Source organism: Marmota monax, unplaced genomic scaffold (genome assembly GCF_021218885.2).
Source record: "Marmota monax isolate L192 unplaced genomic scaffold, Marmota_monax_Labrador192_F-V1.1 WCK01_AAM20220418_F8-fsc00101, whole genome shotgun sequence".
NCBI lineage: Eukaryota > Metazoa > Chordata > Mammalia > Rodentia > Sciuridae > Marmota > Marmota monax.
In genome coordinates, this window is record NW_026692786.1 from 754,452 (window position 1) to 777,912 (window position 23,461).

Genomic DNA, 23,461 nt, shown 5'->3' on the forward strand with positions numbered 1-23,461 from the left:
AGTGCAACCCATTCCAATTAGGATTCCATTCTTGTGGTTGAACATGATGTGGAGTTACACTGGGTATATTCATATATGAACATAGGAAAGTTATGTCTGATTCATTCTACTGTCTTTCCTATTTCCATTCCCCCACCTTTCCCATAATTCCCTTTTGCTAATCCAATGAACTTCTGGTCCTCCCTCCCTACAACTCCTTATTTTGGGTCAACATCCACATATCAGAGAACATTCGGCCTTTGTTTTGGGGTATTGGCTTATTTCACTCAGCATGACAGTCTCCAATCCCATCCATTTATTGGCAAATGCCATAATTTCATTTTTATTTATGGCTGAGTAATAAGGAATTCTGTTAACACCTCTGTCAGAAGGAGTCTCTTCCTCAGCACAGAACTTCCCCCACCCCAGGTTTTGATCTGACTCTTAATCTAAAGCCAAGCTCCTTACAATTTGGCCCCTTTATACCTTCATCTAGTCCCCTGTCTTCCTCATCCTCACCACTCCAGGCACACTAGTCTTCCAGCTGTTCTCAAACATACAGTCTGGCTTTCCCTTAAGTGCTTTTGCCCTTGTGGTTCCCTGAGCTTGGAATGCTCTCCCTAAATAGCTCCCTCTCTGCCCTCCTTCAGTTTGCACAGATTCACCATCTGGATGAGTCCTTCTCAAACCCACTATTTAAAATTGCCATTTTGTCAGTCTCCATCCTCCTTCCCTACTCCACAGCTCTTTTCTTCTCCTTTCTTTAAATCATGTTTACTCCTTTTTGTCTGTTTCAATAGAATAGAGGCATCGTAAAGAAGCAGTTTTTGTCTTATTCACCAGCCCATCTAAAATAGTGCCTGACACATAGGAGGTGCTCTATAAATATTTTTAAATAAATAAGTGAGTGGGACAGCTGAGGACTAGTAGAGGGAGGTATTAAGAGAATTGTTTTCTCCCTGTCCTTAGTCTGGCTTCTGAAGTTTTCCACATATTGTCTTTGAAGCAGCATTAAGTTCTAACTGGATCAAGGACCTCTTGTTCTGTGCCCATCAACAATGCAATCATTTGTGGAATTACCTATTTGTATGCTGCATCCCTCCTCTTCAATAAGATCTTCCTAAAACCCAAATCCCTCTCCTGTTCAAACCCCTCTATGGCTCTCCAGTGCTCTGGAGACAGAGTTCAGACTCTTCATCATGGCTCATGGATCCTTGGTGAACTCTTTGTGAACTGGCCCATGCCGCAGTCCGGCTGCAGCAAAATAACCGGGGGTGACAAATAACTTGTGTACGTTGATACAGCAGGAGTAGGAGCCGTTTATTGTAGGACAGGAGCAGTATTTATACATTCCACACAGCTTATCTAATTAGCATAAACTAGATACATCAGTCAACCAATAAGAAATCTCCACACTTAATGGCTCGCTGGTGTTACTTCACAAACCACTCCCTCTGGCATTTTGCCAGGCACCATCCAGACTTGTTTAGGAACTCTAACATTCCCCTGGCAAAATGCCAGGTGTTATTTTGACTTGTTTACAGACTCTAACAGGCCCACATTCCTCTTTCTAGCCACACCGGTATTATTGAATGGTGCTGTGAGATTTTCCACCTCTGAGCCTTTGCTCTTGCTGTTTATTCTGCCTGAAACATTCTTTGCCCACCTACTTCTCAAATCACTTGTTTCTTCCTCCAGAAAGTCTTCCCTGTCTCCCCTGCTCCTGGGTGGGTCAGTTGCCTCCTTTTGGGCTCTCGTATTCCTCTGGAGTGCTTCATCCCAGCCCTGACCATTCTGGTATGTCCCTATCTGATGATGGGTCTGGGATCTGTCTTCCTGGAGCACTGTGAGCTTCCTGAGGGCAGGGTTCAGGGATGTTTTGATGGTATATCCCCACTATCACGCAGGAGGACTATACAGTAGGTTCTCTGTAGGGGCTTAGAGTTCTCAGAAGGGATGGGTTCTCAGTAAATTCCCAGTAAGCTCTCATTAGGGTCTAGGTCTTGGTTCTCTGTTTTCCAACTTGGAACAGGAAATCAGAGTACCTTTGGTGTTGGGGGAGGCAAACATTAAGTCTAATTCCTTGATGATCCCTAGCACTGGGAAGGCATTAAGTAAATCCTTTTTGTAGTCTGAGTCTTATCTTCAAGGGTACACGGCCAATGAACTTCTATAATTGGGTCTTGTGTTAATCAGATTTTCATTACTATAAGGAAGTACCCGAGGTAGCATAATTTATGAAGAGTTTTACTTTGGCTCGCCATTCTAGAGATATACGATCCAAACAGCATAGCTCAGGCTCTGTCCAGGGCTTCCCATTGACTATATCCTTTATGATGAATGACCTTCTTGTTGGCAGGTGTTTTGTTTTGTGATACTGGACATTGAACCCAGGGGTGCTCTACTATTGAGTATATCCCCAGCCTTTTTTTTTTTGTGGGGGGGACAGGGTTTTGAGGCAGCCCATAGCATGAGAGACAGGGAACACTCCTGTCGCATCACACAACTAAACTGGTCAGAGTTACTCCAAGTGAATTTGGAGAGTAAATAAAGACATAGATACAGAAAGTAACTTTTCTTTGGGTTCAGTGACTGCTCCTTAGCCGCAGCTCCCAAAAGGGGTCAAGGCAGGCAAGAAAGAGCCAGGAGCACATGCTGAACTCTTTTACTGGGGAGAAGCCATTCAAATGAGGCAAGGGGTCAGGTTTCAGGGGGTTGAGTCTAGCTTCCTGACATCTTGCTGTCAGCAGGTTGACTGACATCTAGGAAGGCCACGCCCATCTCAGAGGCTGTGTGGGGATCTTGGGCAGAGCAGGAGAAAAGACCATAAGTCACCTGCCCAGACAGAAGAGCAAATCGGTTCAGTCCACCCTGTGCACTCAATGCTCATAGTTCATACACACAGCCCATGGCTGGCTTGCCACAGCTCCACACTCTCATCACTCAAAGCTAAGGGGCGCTCGGTTCCCAAGTGGCAGCACCTGACCTACTCCTGTCTGTGTCTCCTTTTCTTCATAAAGCCACAGGATTCAATTGTGGGGGTTCTGCTATAAGGACCTTATCTAATCTAATCAATTCCCAAACTGGCCACCTCTAAACACCATAATTTTTACTCTCCTAATACCATTAATGTAAGACTTTGGGAATTAAATTCCCACATATATTGGGAGAACAAACCATATTCAAGCCTTATGCTATGGTTTGGATGTGAGGTGTTCCCCAAAAGCTCACATGTGAGACAATGCAAGAGAGTTCAGAGGAGAAATGATTAGTTTGTGAGAGCTTTAACCCAATCAGCCTTAACCCAATTCCTTGATAGGGATTAACTGAGTGATAACTGAAGGTGGGTAGGGTAGGGTATGGCTGGAGAAGATGGCATTGGGGATGTTGCTTGGGGTATATTGTGTATGGGGGGAGTGGAGTCTGTCTCTGATCATCATGTGAGCTGACTCCCTTTGTCACACTCTTCTGCCATGATGTTCTGCCTCACCTGGAGACCTGAGGAATAGAGACTCTGTCTATGGATTGAGACCTCTGAAATCATGAGCCCCCAAATAAACTTTTCCCCCTCTACAATTGTTCTTGTCAAGTCTTTTAATCACAGCAGTGAAAAAGCTGACTGATACACTGTATCAGGTCTGATTCCTTTGAAAGTCCCTGCCCATGGCAGACACACAGTAGACCTTGTGGATACTAGGTTGGATTCTTTTGTATGTCCCAACAGGGTGGGCACACAACTGATTCCCTAAATTAGATCTGGTTCTCAAAGTCAGGGTTGTGTCTTGGGATCTTGCAGCTGGAAAAGTGGGTGGCTTCTTAACTCCAAAATTAATCGTTGAGGTGAGCTGTGTTTAGGCTGCAGGAGGAACCAAGGTATATTGGTAAGGAGGGCCTATGGCCTAAGGGGGACTGTAGCAGAGGGGTAGTGCTTAGGAGCTAAGAGCTCTCAAAAGAAGGGGCGGGTATTGGGGCTAAACGGATAATTAAAATAAAGGTATTGTATCCAACTACTACTAAAAATACATATTAAGAAAAAAAAAAAAAGAAAAAAAGGAGGGGAATACCTAGACCCTGGTAATCTAGGGGCCAAAGGGATGGGGACCCAGGATGATGTGAGATGAGGATCCGACGCTTGAAAACTCCGAAGTGGGGAGGCCAAACTCCTAAGTGTGGGGGTGCACACTTAGGCTTTCTGGCGGGTCTAGTCAGTGTCGTGGGAAGGACACAGACAAGCACGCGCTAGGAGGTTTGAGCGGATATTTTTATTGGATCTCTGTTCCTTGACTGTCCTCGGAGCAGTCCCGACAGGGTATACCGGGCACTCGGCCCCCGAAGCGGTACGTGTACTTGCGCCCACCGCTCTTACGCACGATGTCGCGGCGGTAGTAGTAGCGTAGACCTCGGCTCAGCTTCTCATAATTCATGCCGGGCTTCCTCTTGCGCTCGCCCCACAGCCGGGCCACCTAGGTCGGAGGGGGGACTTCGTCAGGGGACGGGTGGGGCGGGGCCGAGACAGGATGGGGGAGCGGACTTGGGGACCCCGCTCGGGTGGTTTGGACGAGGGTCTGGCACCGCCTAGGTGGATTGAATGGGGTTGGTTGAGGCTGGAACCCGGACTCGTTTTAAACCCGGTCTAGAGAGGGCGGAGGTGGGGGCGGGGCCGAGGATTAGGCACAGTGAACGGCAGGATTAGGTTAGATTAGAGTCGACCCGGGGTTTGGCGGGCTAGCGGGGTAGGGGAGCTGCCCTACCTCTTTGGGGTCGCACAGCTGGAACTCGCGGCTGTTGCCAGTCCAGCGGATGCAGCTGCTACGCGCCTGGTCGTGGAGCAGCTCCAGGAGGAACTGCCACAGCTGAATGGGACCTGAGGGGGGAAGGCAGGTGAACACTCAGGCTTCTTAGCCCCAGACCACGCGTTTTGGATGATCTAAGACTCCACCAGGAGTCCAAATGTCCCCTCCTTGGGGATCCTTGAATTCAGACCCCTCCATATAAAGGAATCAAGTGTCAGCCTCAGAGACCCAGAGGTCCAGAGTCCCCATCTAGGAGATTTAGGAGTTTGGCCTTTCCATCCTGGAGATTCGGGCGTCCAAATCCTTATCTCTTTCCTCTGATATAATCCAGGAGCCTGGATCCTCGTCCCCTTGGTCTTTAAAAGATCAGAGTCTTAGTCCTCTCGGCCCTCCCCTCGAGTTCTCGGTACCTAAATCCCTCCTTTCACTGCCAGTTTCCTGGGTCTGCCCCCTTAGGTGCCCCGGCACAGCCACGTTACTCTGGCTTCGCTACCTCTTCAGTCTTCCAGGACCTCTCACCTCGGTGGTTAGTTTTGGGGTAACGAGCCAAGGCATCCCGGTCAGACTGCTGACTCTGTTCGGAGGGAGTGGTGACAGCTGAACTCTGGTATCCCTTCGAAGAGATGCTGCAGTCTGCATGCAGCCCCGGATCCCACGAGGTGGCACAGTTCGAACCCACAGGCCCACTCCACGAAACGGCACAGTCCGCGCGCGGTTCCCCGCTGAGGCCATTGCCCCAGTAGGTGGCGCCGTGGGAGCCCACAGAACAGTCCCAGCTGATGGTGTTTCTGGCAGCCTGGACGTGCGACCACGTGGTGTCACAGTTCTGGCCCACCGTCCCTTCGGAACCAGTGAAGGGGACAGGACCAGGGGCGGGGCCCAGGATCTGGGAGGCGTGGTTCCAAGGGTCCGAGGCAGTGCAGGTGGTGCGGGACAGGTCTGCCCAGTCTCCTGACCACGCAAGGGCCTGAGGGGCTGGCTCTGTGAGGAGGTACAGACCACAAGTGAGGGGAGCTCAGGGGTCCTGGTACCCTGACCCCTTGAGAGTTCTAGCTGTCACTCCTGGTGCCTCCTGTCCAGGATCCCCCGATCAAGACCATGCCACCTTGAGGATGCAGGCATCTCCAGTCCTAGCCCCGATCCGCTTAAAAGAATGGGGAGGGGGATTCTAAACCTCCAGACCCAGCACCTTCGGACCCCTTCTCCCATCGCCCCTCTGCATACACTCACCTGCCCCCCATGAAGCTTCTGGATGTGCTAAGGAGGGGCTCCAGTCCAGCTCTGGAAATCCTGTGAGGGATTAGATCGCAGCCGAGTTCAAGAAAGGGCGGAAGATTTGGAGACCTCTTCAACCACCCACCCATCCACTGGTCTTTACATGTCAGGGGTTGGGAGTTATTCACTCAGGACTCAGGACCCTCTCTTTCTTTGACCTCGGGAGTCCGGGAGTGCCCCCTCTTCCCTTAGTCCTAGGAACCCAGCCTTCCTCCTCCAGGACACAGGGCTCCCAACCAGGGAGCGAACCTTTCCAGCATGTCTCCGCTGTCGGCGCTTCTCCTCGGAGTGCCAGTTCAGGGAAATAGAAGCCAAATTCAGCGCCTTCTGCAGACAAGAAGGATGTCAAGGCCGGTCAGGAGTCAGCAGAGGCCCTTACCCTCGCACCCTTCCCACACACAGTGTCTCAGTCCCAGCCGCCTACCCAACCCTGACAGCTGGTTCCCCGGAGGCACTTCCTGTGGTGATGCTTCATCCCCATTCCACAAGTCCATGGATGCTCCTTCTGAATATTCTGGGTAGGGAAAAGTGCAATGGGCAAAGGAGGACCCTTAGGGACCCTGGAATATGGGCCCCTGCCCTTGCCTCCCTCAGACCCAGGATCCAGCTTTTGTTCCTTCCTTCTATAGGAGTCTTAAGTCCTTTTTGTCACCGAGGCCCAGGAATCCAGGCCCCGTACTTCTCGGGAATCTAGAAACCCGGGTCCCTCCCTAACCCAGACACCCAGGCATCCATCCAGTCCCCAGTTCGTGGCTCACCTCTGGTGGGTTCCTCTGCCCGCAACCGGGGGTCTCAGCTCCATTTCATACCATGCACCCCCTCCCTCGGGAGCCTGGGCAGGGGGGAATTTTCCGCGACGTCAGAGCAGGGGGTCGCAGCTTGGGTCAGGTTGCAGGGGTTGGGGCGGGGCCGCGTGGCGCCCCCGGCCTCAGGGATGCCACTGGCTCTGAAGCTGTTTCATTGCCAGGGTGGGCGTTTTGAGCTTGGACGAGAGCTTTTGGGGGACAGCGGGTTGGGCAAGTCCCATCAGAGAGGTGTTTACGGGGTGATGAGGGCGGGGCGAGGGGCTTAGTGGAGAGGTGCTCAGACTTGGGGATTTGATCCTGCGACACGTGAGGTGGTGGGGGAGGAGGACCTGGGGTCAGCTGGGCTGCACCGGGCTTATCTGCAACAGGAAGAGGGATTTCCGGCCAGATACCCCCTTCCCAGCTGACGTCACAATTGGCAGGGTGAATGTGGGTTGGGGTGGGGTGGAAGGAGGAGAACCTGAATCCGAATCCCCCAAATCCCACCCCCCCAACAGGCTCAGCGGGGGAGGGCATCCTGGAGCTGCTCCCCAGGAGTGTCAATCATAAGAATAGTAACATCAACAACTTTAATGATAATCGCTAGTAATAACAATAGCTAACCTTAAGTGAAGGCCCGTTGTATTTTATATGCCAGAGAATCACGTGCAAAGGTCCTTCATTTAATGAAGGTCCATTTTATGAGGTAGATACTGTTTGTCCCTGTTTTATGAAGGAGGAAATTGAGGCAGACATCCTCCCACTTCTCTTTCCAAAGCCCATGTACTTCCATGCTCTAAGTTTGAAACTGGAAGATTTTGAGTATAAATTCAATGAGATATCACATGGAGTTATTAGAAGTGAGGATGACATTTTATGAAAGATGTCTCTGTGAAGAAATAAACACAGATATTCAGGGTTGAAGAGCTATAATGCCTGTAACTTGCTTAAAAAAATTAATACACATGAACATGTTTATCTGAAATTCATAAGTAGGTATTCCATATTGCTATTTGCTCTCTGGCAACCCTAAACTCAGGTAACCTGGCCTTAGATACTGTGTTTGTGCCAGACCGCCTATACAAATAAGTAAATATTTACTGCTAGAAAGAATCTTTTTTAATATGGAGTTACCAATATTCATTCAGCTTCATAAAATATTTGCCATTCTGGAGGTAGGAGTTGTGTGGAGAGCACTGCTTTCCTGTTCATTTTACAGAAGGGAAACTGACCTCAAGAGGGAGAGTCACTTGGAACTGGGATTAGAACCCAGTGGGAGCAATCCATTGAGCCCTGGGGTATAACTCCATCCATTCACTCCATGTATCTGAAGGGAGTCCTGGCCTCCTTTCCCTGAATTTTGGCCTCTTTCCTGTCTGTCTCCATGTGCTTCTCCCCTGGTTGGTGTCCTTAGCTGTGGGTCTCTGTTGCACCAGGACTGAATCCAGTGAGGTCTTGTCACTCAGTATCTCAGACAAGTCTTGCTCCCTCCCTTCTCTGAGTGTTCCCATCTTCTCCATCTCTTGGAGTTTTCTCCCCACCTCCCTTCTCATTGCAGTCTCTAATAGTTCTTATCACTCTGCCTGAGCTTTCCCCTCTCCCTCCATCTCTGTATCTTTGCCTGCTCTTCCTCTCCATCTCTGTGCATATCTCTCTGGTTCCTTGACAATACTCCTGTGCTTACTTTAACAACCCTTCTTTCCGGAATCACTCTCTCTTTCCATGTCCTTCCTGTCCCAGAGGTTGCAGTAAGCAGATCAGGGATAGGAAGGGCTAGTGATAGGGAAAAGGGGTTTGAGGGTCCTGGAACTGGGAGGTCCAGCCCAGGTGGCAGGGGGCTAAGGGCACTTCCTGCCAAGGAGGGAGGCCCTCACCTCTCAGACCAGACTGGAAAATATGACGTCAGAGAGCGGGCAGTAAGAGAGGGGAAGACAGGAACAGAAGAAATTTGATACCTCTCCTGGGTGATCTCCTTCCTGAGAGGCCTTGGTATTGCTGCTCCCAGCCCCCAGCCCCAGTCCTTCCCTGAGTTACCCCCTAGCCCAGGACTCTATGGCTGCATCCCTGGGAGATTTTCATTCCTTTCCCGCAGTCTAACCCTGCAAGCCCCTTAGAACCTACCCTAACCTCCTTCCAGACCTCCAGTGCTCAGTGGTGGTCCCTTGGTTTTCTAAACCCATAGTATGTGATGCCAGTCAGTTCCTGCTTGCTGCCTGAACTTTGTCCCAGCTTCTCGGGTTCTCTGCTGCCTTTAGGGTAAAGCCTAAGCTCTTAGCCTGGTGCTCAAGGTCCTGCTTGGACACCTCTTCAGCAGGTGGAGGCAAGCTCCAAGAAGGAAAAAGACTCAAGAGATACAGATATCTAGAGACAAGAAACAGAGGGCACTGAGAGACCCACGCAAGACAAGTTGGCTGACATATGGCAGAGTGAAGAAACTAAACAGCGAACCAGAGTAAGAATGGCAGGAAGAAAACCTGAGTGGACAGTTCTTTAGGAAGGTCTCCCTGACCCCCAGGTAAACACCCAGGGATCCCCCCTGCTGGCCCTGGCCAGTCTGGGCCTACTCTCTGACACTGAACCATGAACTCTGAGGAAGCAGGATACAGGACTGTTTGTCGTTTGTCACTGCTAATGATGCTGTCACCCAGCATCATCCAGGTCCTTGATGAGAGTTTGCTGACTGCTTAAAGCCTAAAGGCTGTGAGCTCCAGAAGGTAAGGTCTAGGAGACCTCCTATCTTGATGCTGATAACACAGGCTGGTGTGTGGAAACTAATCTGAAATCTGAGCCTCAGTTTGGCTGTTACCTTCCCAAAGCTTTCCTTCCTGCTCTGGAATAGGCGGCACTCAGTATGCACTTAAGAGGTTTTAAGTGGAGGTAATGGGCACATAGTAGGGGCTCAAAATGCTCATCTGGATGTCTGCCTGGGTAAAACTTCAAGGCTACTCACATTCTTAGGTGAGGGAAAAGCCTGGTACCCAAAGAGTTCTTCCAAGCACAGCCAGGGATGGAAATGAACGTAAATTTATTGAAACTGGTTTTGGGGCAAGTGTGTGGATAGTTGAGGGTTCTCCTCTGGGGAGGAGACAGCGCCCGGCCGGATGGGAGCGGGTGCCCAGCCACAGACCCTATCTCAGTCCCAACTTCTTCTTTTCCTTCTGCTTCTTGCGGACCACATCCAGGTTCCGGTCCTTCCACATGCTCTTACGAAGCTTGATGGGGCGTGAGCCCACGTATTTCCCTGTGGGACAGGAGGACTTAAGGTCAGGCTTGGGGTAAGGCTTAGGCCAGATGCCTGCCATACCCACTGCCCCTAGGGAAAGCCTCACCCACCATTCATCTCACGCATGGCGCGCACATAGTCACTTGGGTCCTTGAAGCTGACAAAGCCATAGCCCTTGGTCTTGCCTGTGCGCTTGTCACGGATCACCTTAGCCTTAAGGAAGGATGGGAAGCGGCTGAAGGCACGTGCCAAGATGTCATCATTCACCTCATTGCCCAAATCCCCGCAGAAGATCCGGAAGTCATCTGGGGTTGGGAGAGAGAAGTCAGAGGAAGCAGATGCTGGCCCCTGTCCACCCTATTTTAATGACCCCATCTTCTCTGATGCATCCTTAAGCTCTCTTTCCTCTATTCCCAAAGTCTCTACCCTGGGATCCTTGGTGATAACAGCCAACATCTTTGTAGTATTTACCCTGTGCCAAGTACCCTGGGGGGTTTACATATCTGATGCTCCCAACAGCCCTTTCACACTGAGGCACAGAGAGGTCAAGCGGCTTCAAACTTACACAACTAGAAGGTGGCAGATGGGACATGAGCTCTGGCATCTGGCTCCAGGGTCCTCACTTTTAACCTCTAACTGTATTGCTTTTTCTCACCCAGGACTGTCACACATTCCTATGAAGAAGCCCTGAATTCTGACCTGGTCCTGGCCTTCCCTCTGAGACCCTGTTGTTCCTTGGTCTTCTGGACACCTCTCCAAGGATGTCCCCTGGGCCCGACACTCACCAGCCTCCCACCATGGCACCTCAGCACCACAGGCTTCACCTTTCTTCAGCTATGCAGAGGCTGCTCTAATTCTACCTTGAAATTAGAAACTGTGTGACTTTCTCCAAAGCTGATCTCAGCTGCCACTCTTGGGACTATCCCTGGGCAATATCCTAGGCCTGAGCCTAGACTGATCATGCTCTACCCCAATGAATCACTATCCCCAGAAAGCACATATCATTATTTTCTTTTTGGAGATAGGAAAATGAGGCTTGAAAGGCTAACTACCAAGGTCTCAGATCTAGGGTCCCAAACCAACACTGGACCCATCTGGGTCAAGGCTGCTTGGCCCTGACCTGGGGCAGGTATATTGTCCCAGGATAGGAGGCAAAAGTCAAGGACTGGGTGGGAGGTAAGTTTATTTTCTTCCTCAGCTATTGCTATGATTGCCCCAGGCTTCTGTGATGGTTAAGGACACTTTGAGAACAAGCTAGGCCATCCCAGGAGGAAACAATCTGACAAACTAAGAGGGTAGAAGCTTCTAAGACATTTGGCCTGGACACTTGAAAAAATTATACATAACACAAGGAGGTGGAGCATGCCTGTGATCCCAACAGCTTGGGAGGCTGAGGCAGGAGCATTACAATTTCAAAGTCAGCCTCAGCAACTCAGCAAGACCCTGTCTCAAAAGACAAAAAGAAAAACAAACAAAACCCCAAACCAACCAACCAACCAACCCCCCCAAACCAAACCAAACCAAACCCAAAGAGGTGGGAGGAAGACCATTCGCATTGAAAGTTAATACGTGGCTGCAGAGGTGCCTCCTGAGGCCAGTCAGTATGCAGGCTGGCTTCCCCTCCCAGCCAAAGCATCTCCGTGGACAGGCCTCTTCCCACCACTCTCTAATCACTCTTGCTGCTAAGGGTGACAATCCAGGGAAAGGGAAAGGTTCACAAGGGGCTCAGCAAGCAGAGGTACCCCCTAAAGCTTCACTTGCCCAGCTGGATCTATAGCTACCACCTGGGCCAGTGGGCAGGGTGCTGGTTGAAACCTAGACATGCCACTGACTTCTACCCCACCATGCCTCCCAGGCCTTATTTTATATGAATGAGCACTCATTTCTCCTGGGTTTGAGACTTGGTCAAGTGAATCCCAGGATCTAACTGTGCTTAGCCCAGATTATCTATAATTTATTTATTTAGGGTTGCTGGGGATGGAACACAAGACCCTGTATGACAGGCAATTGCTCTACCACTGAGCTGTGCCTCCTCAGCCCTCTAAGCCCTATTTAAACAGAACAAAACAAAAAAAATATAATGTAGAGACATAAAACTACATGTATCCTGGCTTGGGAGAAATAGCTGTAAGAATGTTTTGAGAAAACTGGGGATATATGAATACAAATTGGCTATAAGATGTCATGAAATTACTGTTACTTTTCTTAGGTAATGGTATTATGATATGAAAGCAAGGGTCTTAGAAGAAGATGAATACTAAGATATTTAGAAATGATGGAATAACTTCACTTATAATTTGCTTCAAATGACTGAGAAAAAGACAAGGGGCTGGGGTAGCTCAGTGGTAGAGCACTTGCCCAGCATGTGTGAGGGTTCCATCCCCAGCACTGCAAATCAACAACAAAAAATATACATACACAGGAGTAAAGTGAATGTAGCAAAATGTTAACTGGAATCTAGGTGGTAGATAAATCATTCATGTCATTCTGTACTTAAAATTTTTTTCATAAAAAGTTGGGGAAAAAAGAATGCTCTTTTTTGACTTTTAGCATGGCAGGTCTGTCATGAGTAAAAACAGGGGCCAGAAGGCCCTAGGTATCTATCACCCCCACCAAGTTCTGGACTGTGGTTGGGGAGGGACCTGCCCCTCAGAGCCTCAGTCTGGGTTAACTACAAAGAGCTGTGGAATTATCTGGCTCCCCTTCCCTGCCTACAGCCCAAAGAGGCAGCATGGCCTGTCCCTGGTTGATCAACACTCATGCTTTAGCCACTTACCTGCATCCCACTCCAGTAGGCTGGGGTCCTCCCAGCTACTCCCAGCTGCTGTGCGAATGCAGCGTTTCAATTTCTCTGGCTTCCCTTTCTTCTTGTCTTCACCCAAGGGTTCTGGGACCTGCAGAGGAAAGGGGGTGAGGTACCAAGGGCTTGGTGTTAGAGTGTCCTACTCTGCTTTGCCCCCAGCTGTCCTGCCTCCAGTTACAGGACTGGATACGATTCTAGGTATGGAATACTTGGGTCTACCTCCCTTTTCCCAGAGTCCTCCTACCCTCTGGAGAGAGGACTACGTGTTTTCCTGTGTGTGAAAACTAATGGGCTTCTGCCTATCCTCCTAGCCCTTTCTGTCCCCTTGTTGTTATGCTCTCTGCTTACCTCAAGAGCCATAAGGCCAGGAGGTGGCTCAGGCCGAGGGGGCCTGGGTCGTGGACGCAAGGACAGGAGCTCAGGAATGCGCAGTGGGGGCAGCAGGCCACGTACCACCTCCAGTGGGAGGGGCAGGGGCTCAGGTTCCGGCAATGGCATGGCCAGGGCCAGTGGTAGGCTGGGCCCAATGACTGCAGGGCCAGCTGGAGCACCTCCTGCACCCACAGCCACTGCTGCACTAGCCTCTTCCAGCCCAGCTGCTGCCGCCACCACTGCTTCTTCCTTCTCTTTCAGGCCCAATCCCAGGCCTAGGCCCAGCTCTCGGGGTGCTGCTGGCTCTTCCTGTGAGCAAGAGGAGGGCATGAGGGGGGTCAGATCACAGATCTGTATCTTACTTCCATTCCCATCCCACACAACAAAGTAAGGCCCTAAAGCCAGAGAGCAGGCAAAAAAGGGAAGTCTCTACTCAGACAGAAATGGAGAAAAATAAGCAGAGAGGAAGAGACAGGCAGACATAGGTAAAAACATCGAGACACAAAAACACGGACATCAGAGGAAAAATAGAGACAGAGACAGAAATAGACCCTCAGCCTGTTTCTCTCTACTCTTCAAAAAGGTTTGGCCATGGAAAAAAACCAGAGAAAGACAGAGGCAAACAAAGATTAAGAGAGAAAGTCAAAGAAATGAAGCCAGGCAAACTTAGACCTTTCACATGGGGTCAGGATCGAGGGTATCCCTGCCCACTGCACCTCTGATATTAGTTCCCTGTCCACACTTACCAGGGGAGGCCTCAGAGCAGCCATAGAGCCCAGGGGGGGTCCTGGGGCCCGAGCCATTGGTGGCAGCATCATAGGTGGTCCAGGGGGCCCAGGAAGAGGGGGTCCTACAAGGGCCTGGTGAGGGGGCCGCAGGGCCATTGGACGGGGAGCACCAGCTGCGGGAGAGAGAGCAGAATCTGTCAGGGTGTTAGTGGGGGAGTTGGAGGGCTTGGGGGAAAAGCTGTGTGGCAGGGATGATGACCCTGGCCCCCTCACCTGCTCTCTGTAGCACGTGGGGGACGAAGGCCGGACGCAGGATAGGGGCCCTCTGAGGGGCCACAGCTGTGGGAAAGAGAGATGGGGGTGTGTGTCATGGGGGACAGGGGCAACTGGGGCAAGGTGTGTGTGAGAGTACTCTCAGCATCCAAGAAATCCTGGAGAAGAGTCTGGGGACTCTTCTGGAAGATATGAAGGTTTTTCCATGGGTTCATTCAGCAAAAATGTATCCACAAGGATCTCTTGTGGGCCCCAGCCCTGTGGTGGGCAGTGCTAAGGACCCACTAATAGACCAAGAGTTCTCAGGGAGCTCCTGTTTCAAAGTAGGAGAGAACAGATGCATCACTAGAGACTGATAGCCCAGAATGGTCAGGGCTGAAATGAGGGAATGCTCAGGTGGAGGGATCAGGGATAAGAGAGGGAAGGCCAGGGAGCTGTCAAGAGTCCAGACGAGCCCTTTGAACCAGCCTAGACTAGATTAGAGGTTTCTTGGAGAAAGAGACCTGTGAGTTGAGACTTAAAGGATAATGAAGAGTTAGGCCAAGAGTTGAGTGGAACTGTTACTGGCAGGCAGAACTTTTATAAGCATACCTTTTTCCCTTTTCAGTTTAATGGGATTGTCATAAGGAAGTGGAGGGCCGGAGAGCATCATGACAAGGGTTGAAGGATCAGCAAGCTTTTAAACACAGCCTTCTTGGCTAAGCCACGGATGTCTTTTTGAGGATACGGGGGAGCCACAGTAGCGATGGAAGGAGCGGGAGGTGATTAAGTCAGCCATGCTTTTTTTTTTTTTTTTTTTTTGCCAAAACCATAGTAAAGGGTAAGAAATGTCAGCTTTGGACACAGAGGCAGGAAGATTTCAAGTTCAAAGCCACCCTCAGCAATTTAGTGAGGCCCTAAGCAACTTAGTGAGACCCTGTCTCTAAATAAAATACTAAAAAAGGGGTGGGGATGTAGCTCAGTGGTTGAGTGCCCTGGGTTCAATCCCTGGTACCAAAACAAAAAAGAGTAAGAAATATTAATACTTTTCATGTCATATAAAAAAAAGTGTAATAGATTTAGAAAACATTATTAACAAACTTGACTTAACAGAGATCATACCAAAATTTTATATCTAAATGAAAAATAATGTCACAAAAACTGACAATGAACATAGGGGTTACCTGAAAAACAAAAGGTAGAAAATGGTAGAGTGGCCTGTGGAGGGGACAGGTTGGAAGATCACAGCTGAGTTACAAGAGGCAATGGAAAGAAGGGACTGCAACAAAAGCATGGCTGGAACATCTCAGCAATGTTCAGGGATCTTGGGGAAACAGAGGGGATCTCTCTCTGCAAGGAAGCAGGCCACATAGCGTCTGACTACTGGAGGAGGAGCTTGATGTTTGACTTGTTCATCCCCTCAACAGATAGTGTGTAATGCTTTCTGTGCCACAGGTACCAAGACTTGTTCCCCTTGTGGAGCTGACATTTTAGAAGAAGCAAAAGATGATGATGATAATCACCAAAATAAGTAAACTGCATAGCTTGTTGTAAGGTGTTAAATGCTGGGGAGTAACAGAGGGGGGTTGGTTTGCAGGGACCAAATTAACTTGAGAAACTCAGAAAGGAAGTACATAGTAAGGTTTGTGCTTTAGAAAGATGATGATGTCAGGTGGGGATGAATGCAGAAGATTTAAAGCAGTGATTCAGGCAAGGGGCTGAACTGCCTAAACAATTATGCCTGGATATATGTGGGCGTCCTGGCTCCTGACTTACCTGCTCGCCGTAGGAACATAGCTTCTCGAGCCTCTGGACTGTCCAGGTGACTCCGATCAGCAGGGCCAAAGCCAACTGTTGGGAGGGAAGAGATGAGGATGGAGGGAGGAGTCATGGGCATCCCTTTTTGCTACCCTGTCTGATCTCCTGACCCCTTTATTTTGCCATTCTTTACTTACCTGGGCCCACAAAAGGAGGGCCACCAACCATGGGAGGAACTACTGTGGCTGCAGCAGCTGCCCGGGCCTCCAGAGTCTGCTGCACCTGTTGGGGAGGAGATTGGAGTGAGAGGCCTGACTTAGTGCTCCCTGGCTGGCCACTCTAGGAGCCAAGGCTTTCATCCTTCATGTTCTGTGTGGGGCTGGCTCTCTGTCAGTTCTCAGTTAAAATGTCACTCCTCAGGGAGGCTCTTAGAATCATGCTAGATAAAGCTGTCTTAAGCTTCTTCTAGCAGCAACTTCTTTCGTCACCCAGCTTCATACTCTCCACAGCACTTGGTACTATCTAAAATTATTTCCAATCTGTCCCCTGCATCTACCATGTCACCACCCTGGTTCCGGCCAACATTATTATCTTGCTTAGATTATACAGTAACCTCTTCCTCAGTTTCCTGCATTCTGCCCTTCTCTCCTACAGTCTATTCTCTAGACATACAGAGCCACCTTGTTATACCTAAGTTGAACGACATCATCTTTCTGCTTAAAATTCTCCAACAGCTCCCCATCTCAGAGTAAAAGCCCAGGTTCTTTTTTTTCCCTTCCTGTGGGGTGGGTGCCAGGGATTGAACTCAGGGACACTCCACCACTGAGCCACACCCCCAGCCCTATTTTGTACTTTATTTAGAGATAGAGTCTCACTGAGTTGCTTAGTGTCTCACTGTTGCTGAGTCTGGCTTTGAACCTGTGATCCTCCAGTCTCAGCCTTCATAGCTGCTGGGATTACAGACATGTACCACCGTGCTAGGCAAAGCCAAGATTCTCATGGTAAACCACGTGGTCCTACAAGATCTGGCATCAATCATCTCTGTCTTTATCTCCTCCCACTTACCTCTCTGCCTATTCCACTTTAGTCACTGATCTCTCTGCTGAACATGATCACTCACTTCACTAGCAGTTCTCTTCCTCCAGATATCTGCATGGTTCCCTCCCTTGTTATCCTTTATATCTTTGATAAATGTCACCTTCTCAGAAAGGCCTTCTCTGGGCTAATAAAATACTACTTTTCTTACCACACTTTGACTTCTCTCTCCCTAGTAAAACAAATTCCAAAAAGGCAATGATTGGTTTTGTTTTGTTCTCTGCTAAATGTCCAAGGCCTAGAATAGTGCCTGGTACACAGAAGACAACCAGTAATTGTTCTTTGACAGAATGGATGACTTTCACAGAATGAATGATGTTTACTTAGTTTTTTATTGTTGTTTTGAGGGTGCAGGGGATTGAACTCAGGGCCACTCAACCACTGAGCCAAATCTCCAGCCCTGTTTTGTATTTTACTTAGAGACAGGGTCTCACTTAGTGCCTGACTTTTGCAGAGACAGGTTTTGAACTCTAGATCCTCCTTCCAAGATGATGGGATTACTGTGCCCGCTTAGTTTTAACAGTCCCTTTCCACTAGTCATATTTAGCTAGTTACTAAGCCCTTGAAATTTGACTGAGATTGACAAGAATTAGTTAACTTAAATATAAATTTTAAATAAGTACCGAACATAACCATCATTGCAGAAAGTTCTATTAGCTAACATGCTCTAAATGTAAGCTCCCCCAAAAAACAAATATTGTGCGTCGTGGCACTTGAGATATTTGACATGCTAATTAAATTCACAAGCCAAAACGTCAACACCTATCTGTGTTCACACACTTGCTGCCTTACACGCCTTAGCTCAGCCTTACCTGCTGGTATGTGTTGGTCGCGATAATTGGGCGGATCACAGGAGCTGCTGGGACTTGCATCGCTTCGACCGTGGGGACCGTGGGCACCGCAGGCACAGCGGTTGGGATTCCAGTTACTGGAGCCCCCAGAACTTCCTGCTCAAACCTAGGGGAGCAGAACAGACACCAAAGATCAGGTCCTCGCACCAATTCTGGAACGCTGGGTACATCGCGACAGCGCCTTCATCCCTGACAACATCTCCATTTCACTACCCGCCCCTCCGCCCCGAAGATTCCACTTCCCCATGACAGAGTTATATCTCGAGCCTATCGCAGCCTGGAGGCGCCAAGGTTCAGTAGCTCTAGTTCTGGCATGGCTTTTATCACCCCCTCTCGCGGGCCTTACAGGGCCATCTCCGCCTCCATTTCCTTCAAGCGTTCCTCGCCGCTCTTGCCCGGGATGCCGGCACCAGGGCCCGGGACCACGGGTCCTCCTGCACCCGGGAGCCCCGGGGCTGGCATCGCCCCGGCCATTGCTGCAGCCGTCCTTGTCGCTGCTACTACTGTTTCTGCTCAGTGGTCGCAGAGGTTCCTGCCGTCTACTCTCTGGCTTCGTCAGGATGGGCGCCTGCGATGACGTTCAGCGAAAGCGACGAGCGCCAGGACGTGACGCCTCACGTCCGTGAGCAAGGGCCAATGAGATATGGCCACACCCCCAGGAAGGAATAAAAGCCAATCAGAGCGCCGAAAGGATGAACTAACGGAAGAATCTGGGTCAATCGGAGAGCTGTGAAGAGAGGCGGCCACCCTTTCCAGGAGGAGCGCGGGCAAATGAGAACCAAGCAAAGTCAGTTGGTCCCGCCCTAATGTGGAATCTGGACCTTTGAGAATACAGGAAAGTTAGGAGGCCCCACCCGTGCCATAACCGAGTCCTACGCCAAGTTTGCAAACACGCTGAGATCCACGTCGGTCCCGGGACTAGGCAAGGCTGGAGACCTAGCCAGGGACTGAGAACTCGGGCTCTGGATTAGACAGTCACACGTCTGTGACTTCCAGAAAAACTAGTGACGTCATGGGGGGGAAGCTCTGGGAAAGCGCCTGACCCGGAGACTTCCTGGAGAAGACATTTGCTAGAGAAAATGGGGAGATATTTTTTTTGGGGGGGTAGAAGGAACAATTTATGCCAAGGCCCAATGATCCAGAGTGTCAACTCAGAAGTGCATCGTGGGTTTGGTCTCTACGCCCTTTCTTGTGACATGGTTGACTTCTTCCTCTTTTAACTCCTCCTTTCCTCAAATCGTTTTATTATTTTCAAACATACACGACATTAGAACAGCATCACGAACCTCTCAAACACTACCAATATTCTACATTTCGGTTTCATTTATAGTTCTATCTTTATTTTTGTGGTACTGTAGATGGAACCCATAGCCTCGTGCATGTTAGTGCAAGCTCTCTACCACTGAGTTACATCCCCAGCCCAATTTAAATTATTTTTGCTAGAGATGTTCAAAGCGAATTCCAGACATCATTCATAAATGCACCAGTATGTCTAACAAATAACTATTTTAAAACAATTACATTAATTATGCTATTATTAGTTAATACCATCAAATTAATTCCTCGGTATCACCTAACATCCCGACCATTTTCAACTTTCCCTGTCTTGAAAATATCTTTGTATAATAATATTGTAAAATCAGAATCCAAATAAGGCCCACACAATGCATTTTTTTCCTGTCAAAACTATTAGTTGCCTTGGTTTTTTAAGAACATTGTTGTTACAAGTCCATACTTTATTCAGATTTCCTTCGTGTTGACCTATTCTGTTCCAGCACCTTATTCAGGATACCATATTACATTTAGTTGTCATACCTCCTTGGTCTTTTCTTGTCAGTTTCTTGTAGTTTCCTTTTTTAAAAAATTTTTATTTCTTAGTTGTAGTTGGACACAATACCTTTATTTTATTTATTTATTTTTATGTGGTGCTGAGGATCGAACCCAGGGCTCCACACGATGCTAGATGAGTGCTCCACCACTGAGTTACAACCCCAGCCCCATTGTAGTTTCCTTTTTTTGATGATCCTGACAGTTTTTACGAGTGTTGGCTCAGGTTATTTTGTAGAATGTATTTTCATTTGGAATTTGTCTGATGTTTTTTTCAAAATTAGGCTGGGGTTATGGGTCTCTTGGTGAAGGACCATTAAAAATAAAGTGTAATTATCATATATCAAGGGTGCATACTATCCATGCAACTTACCACTGTGGATGTTAACTCTGATAACTTGGCAGAGATAATGTTTCTTATGCTTCTTCACTATAAAGTTAGTTAAAAAAAATGAAAGAAAACAAAACAATAAACTTTTCCATGTTCTTTAGAAAAAAAGTCACCATATGCAGCTGTGCTTAGAGTGGGGAGTTACGCTCCACCTCCTTAAGAGAGGGATAGTTACATAAATTATTTGAAATTCTTCTATAATAGACTACATATTGATATTACACTAGTATATAATAATATAATAATACATTAGTATTACATGAGTATATAAGACTGCAGTTCTTATATATTAGATGAAGAAAAAGACATTTTTTAGTATAAATGAAAGATACAACTATAAGTGGATATCCTGGGGCTGGGGTGTAGCTCAGTGGTAGAACTGAACTTGTTCTGACCTGCACAAGACCCTTGGTTCAACCTCTAGTACCATGAACACACAAAGTAATCACTGTTATTTGAATTGGAAATATCAGAATCAACTTGTGATTTTTCTCTTTCTAAAAAATGTGTTTCCCTATTGAAGATCTTAATATAATGACAACACAGTAATAGTGAGCAACCCTAGTGTTGGGCCATCTCTGACTAAAAGGAACCAGGGTCCCTTGGGACAACAGCCAATTCTAGATCTGGAGGAGGAAATGTGCACAATGTTTAAGGGTGATCTTGTACCAAAAAGAAACAAGTCCTCCAGGACTACTTTGGTAGAGTCAGAAGGAACCAGGAGCCAATCTGAAAGTGCTCTCACTGATAAAACATAGAATTGGGGGGGGGGTTCTGGGGATTGAACTCGACCACTGAGCCACATACCCAGCCCTATTTTGTAGTTCATTTAGAGACAAGGTCTCACCGAATTGCTTAGTGCCTTGCTTTTGCTGAGGCTGGTTTTGAACTCCCATCCTCCTGCCTCTGCCTCCCAAGCAACTGGGATTACAGGTGTGTTCCACGCCTAGCAGATAGAATGTTTTGAACAACAAAGAGTATCTGCAGATAAATAAAAAATAACTGTAATAGTTTGAAGCCCATCGAATATACTTGAATGTGTAAATTCATAATGACACAAATATTTCATCAAAGATTCTCCAAAGTGTGATTGTCTGGGCAAAGGTAAATGCTCATGTGCCGCAGTCTGGCTGCAGCAAAGTAACCAGGGGGGTGACGAATAACTTGTGTACGTTGATACAGCAGGAGTAGGAGCCGCTTATTGCAGGACAGGAGCAGTATTTATACATTCCACACAGCTTATCTAATTAACATAAACTAGATACATCAGTCAACCAATCAGGAATCTCCACACTTAATGGCTCACTTTTGTTACTTCTCAAACCACTCCCTCTGGCATTTTGCCAGGCACCATCCAGACTTGTTTACGAACTCTAACATTCCCCTGGCAAAATGCCAGGTGTTATTTTGACTTGTTTACAGACTCTAACATTTCCCCCTTTTGTTTAATTTAAATAATGACCATAGTGGTTTTTACAGAAACACCATAAATAACCTGCTACAAACAGAAAGGGAGGATACAAAATGCCACAATACCAAGCCAATTGATGGCTCCATGCAAGAAGCCCTTGGAAAAATTATACCAGCAATGACACTGTTAGCAAAGATACCAAGTTACAATTTGTTATAGATTACAGTTTGTTGTCTCAGTCCAGGTAAAGCAGTGTCTCAATAGATTAACTCACAGTCCAGGTAAATCACAGTCCAGGTAAGTTCTGCAGGCAGCTAGCTTAAATCACAGTCCAGGTAAGTTCTGCAGGCAACTAGCTTGATCTCGTCTGTTTCTCAGCCGAAGTCTGGACCGGTTTTCAGCAACACTGGAAATTCTTCCACCTTCGTCTTCACCCGCACCGGGAGGAAGGCAGGAACTCCGGATGGCTAAAGAAAATCCTGTAGCATTCCACTAAGAAAACAACCTTCTGAACAATTTAGTACATTATCTCAAGGTTTTTTTTGCATTTGAAATAAGCATTAATAGTGCTCATTACTCATCAGCTTCCAGGTGTGGGAGAACCATTGTAGCTTAGTTTTTGGCATTGAAAATGACCAAACATCAGGGACACCAGTAGTGTCTTCTGCTGACTGTAGTGCCTGGGCAGCCCCAGATGGCCCTGGGGAGTGTCCCGGACTCAAACTGCTACTGGGCACAGGGAGCAAGAGCCTGTGAGACTGTGCCTCCAGGTCAGGTCTAGATTTGGGTTCGCGGCAGTGGAAGAGCCAGCTCCCCGGCCAGGAGGCGGGGAAGGGCCAGTCGCCGCCGCCTCTTGGAAAATCCTTGCTGCGCTGTGACCGGCTTGCACACTCGGCAGCCGCCTCGCCACTTCACGCACCCTCAGGTAACGAAAAGTATTTTCAACGAAATACGCACCCTCAGGTAACGAAATGCCTTTTGCTGCAACTTTTTTCCTGATAATCTTTCTTCTTCTGAACTTTCTTTTTCTTTCTGATTAGAGTTCCTGGGCTTCCATCAACACATGCCTTAAATATTCTTGGTTCCACTGGGGTGCCTCCTTCCCTTAGTAATTTACTTCTCACCCCTTCCATATTTTCATCATAAAGACAATACAATACACGGAGACAAAACAAGACACAAACATACTGCATCAATCTTCTCCATTTTCTCGAAATGGTCATTTTTCCTCTCGCCCTATCTGCCTAGGGACGAGCAGATTTGCTCCTGTCCTATGTATGGACGGGCAGCTTTTTTTTCATCACTTACCCCCGAGTGTCCCGGGGCTCCCCGTAACGGGCCACCATCTGCCGCAGTCTGGCTGCAGCAAAATAACCGGGGTGTGGGGGGGGTGATGAACAACTTGTGTACGTTGATACAGCAGGAGTAGGAGCCGTTTAGTGCAGGAGAGGAGCAGTATTTATACATTCCACACAGCTTATCTAATTAACATAAACTAGATACATCAGTCAACCAATCAGGAATCTCCACACTTAATGGCTCGCTTTTGTTACTTCTCAAACCACTCCCTCTGGCATTTTGCCAGGCACCATCCAGACTTGTTTACAAACTCTAACATTCCCCTGGCAAAATGCCAGGTGTTATTTTGACTTGTTTACAGACTCTAACACTCATGTAATTTTTTTATGGTGATTACCCAAGAGGTGTTGCATGTTGCCTATGAACTGATGTATCAGTGTCCTTTTTCCCACAGCCTTGTCAACAAAGTTAGCTGTCAAAATTCTGGGTTTCCTGCAGTATGGAGATTCCTTAGAAAACTTGGAATGGAACCACCATTTGACCCAGTTAACCCACTCCTCAATATATAACCAAAGGACTTAAAATCAACATAGTGTAGTGATGCAGCCACATCAATGTT

At 48.1% G+C, this 23,461-nt stretch overlaps 2 protein-coding genes across 4 annotated transcripts; both read right to left on the reverse strand.

Moving 5' to 3' along the window:
- Positions 1–4,241: 4,241 nt before the first annotated feature.
- Positions 4,242–6,541, reverse strand: Etv2 (ETS variant transcription factor 2). Its single transcript, XM_046447927.1, has 6 exons — positions 6,472–6,541; positions 6,297–6,371; positions 6,003–6,062; positions 5,292–5,753; positions 4,731–4,843; positions 4,242–4,442 (listed from the first exon to the last, which is right to left on the reverse strand). The coding sequence occupies exons 1-6, from the start codon at positions 6,539–6,541 to the stop codon at positions 4,242–4,244; spliced, it is 981 nt and encodes a 326-aa protein (XP_046303883.1).
- Positions 6,542–9,840: 3,299 nt separating this feature from the next.
- Positions 9,841–18,503, reverse strand: Rbm42 (RNA binding motif protein 42). Of its 3 annotated transcripts, none has more exons than XM_046448050.2 (10): positions 18,261–18,503; positions 17,876–18,020; positions 16,166–16,250; positions 15,987–16,061; positions 14,232–14,297; positions 13,977–14,131; positions 13,207–13,539; positions 12,832–12,949; positions 10,166–10,360; positions 9,841–10,073 (listed from the first exon to the last, which is right to left on the reverse strand). In XM_046448050.2, exons 1-10 carry the CDS (start codon positions 18,386–18,388, stop codon positions 9,961–9,963), a joined length of 1,413 nt encoding a protein of 470 aa, XP_046304006.1. In that variant the 5' UTR covers positions 18,389–18,503; the 3' UTR covers positions 9,841–9,960. The 3 variants fall into 3 exon arrangements, with proteins under 3 accessions (XP_046304006.1, XP_046304005.1, XP_046304007.1); XM_046448049.2 differs by having other exon boundaries at positions 13,977–14,152; XM_046448051.2 differs by lacking the exon at positions 14,232–14,297.
- Positions 18,504–23,461: the final 4,958 nt, after the last annotated feature.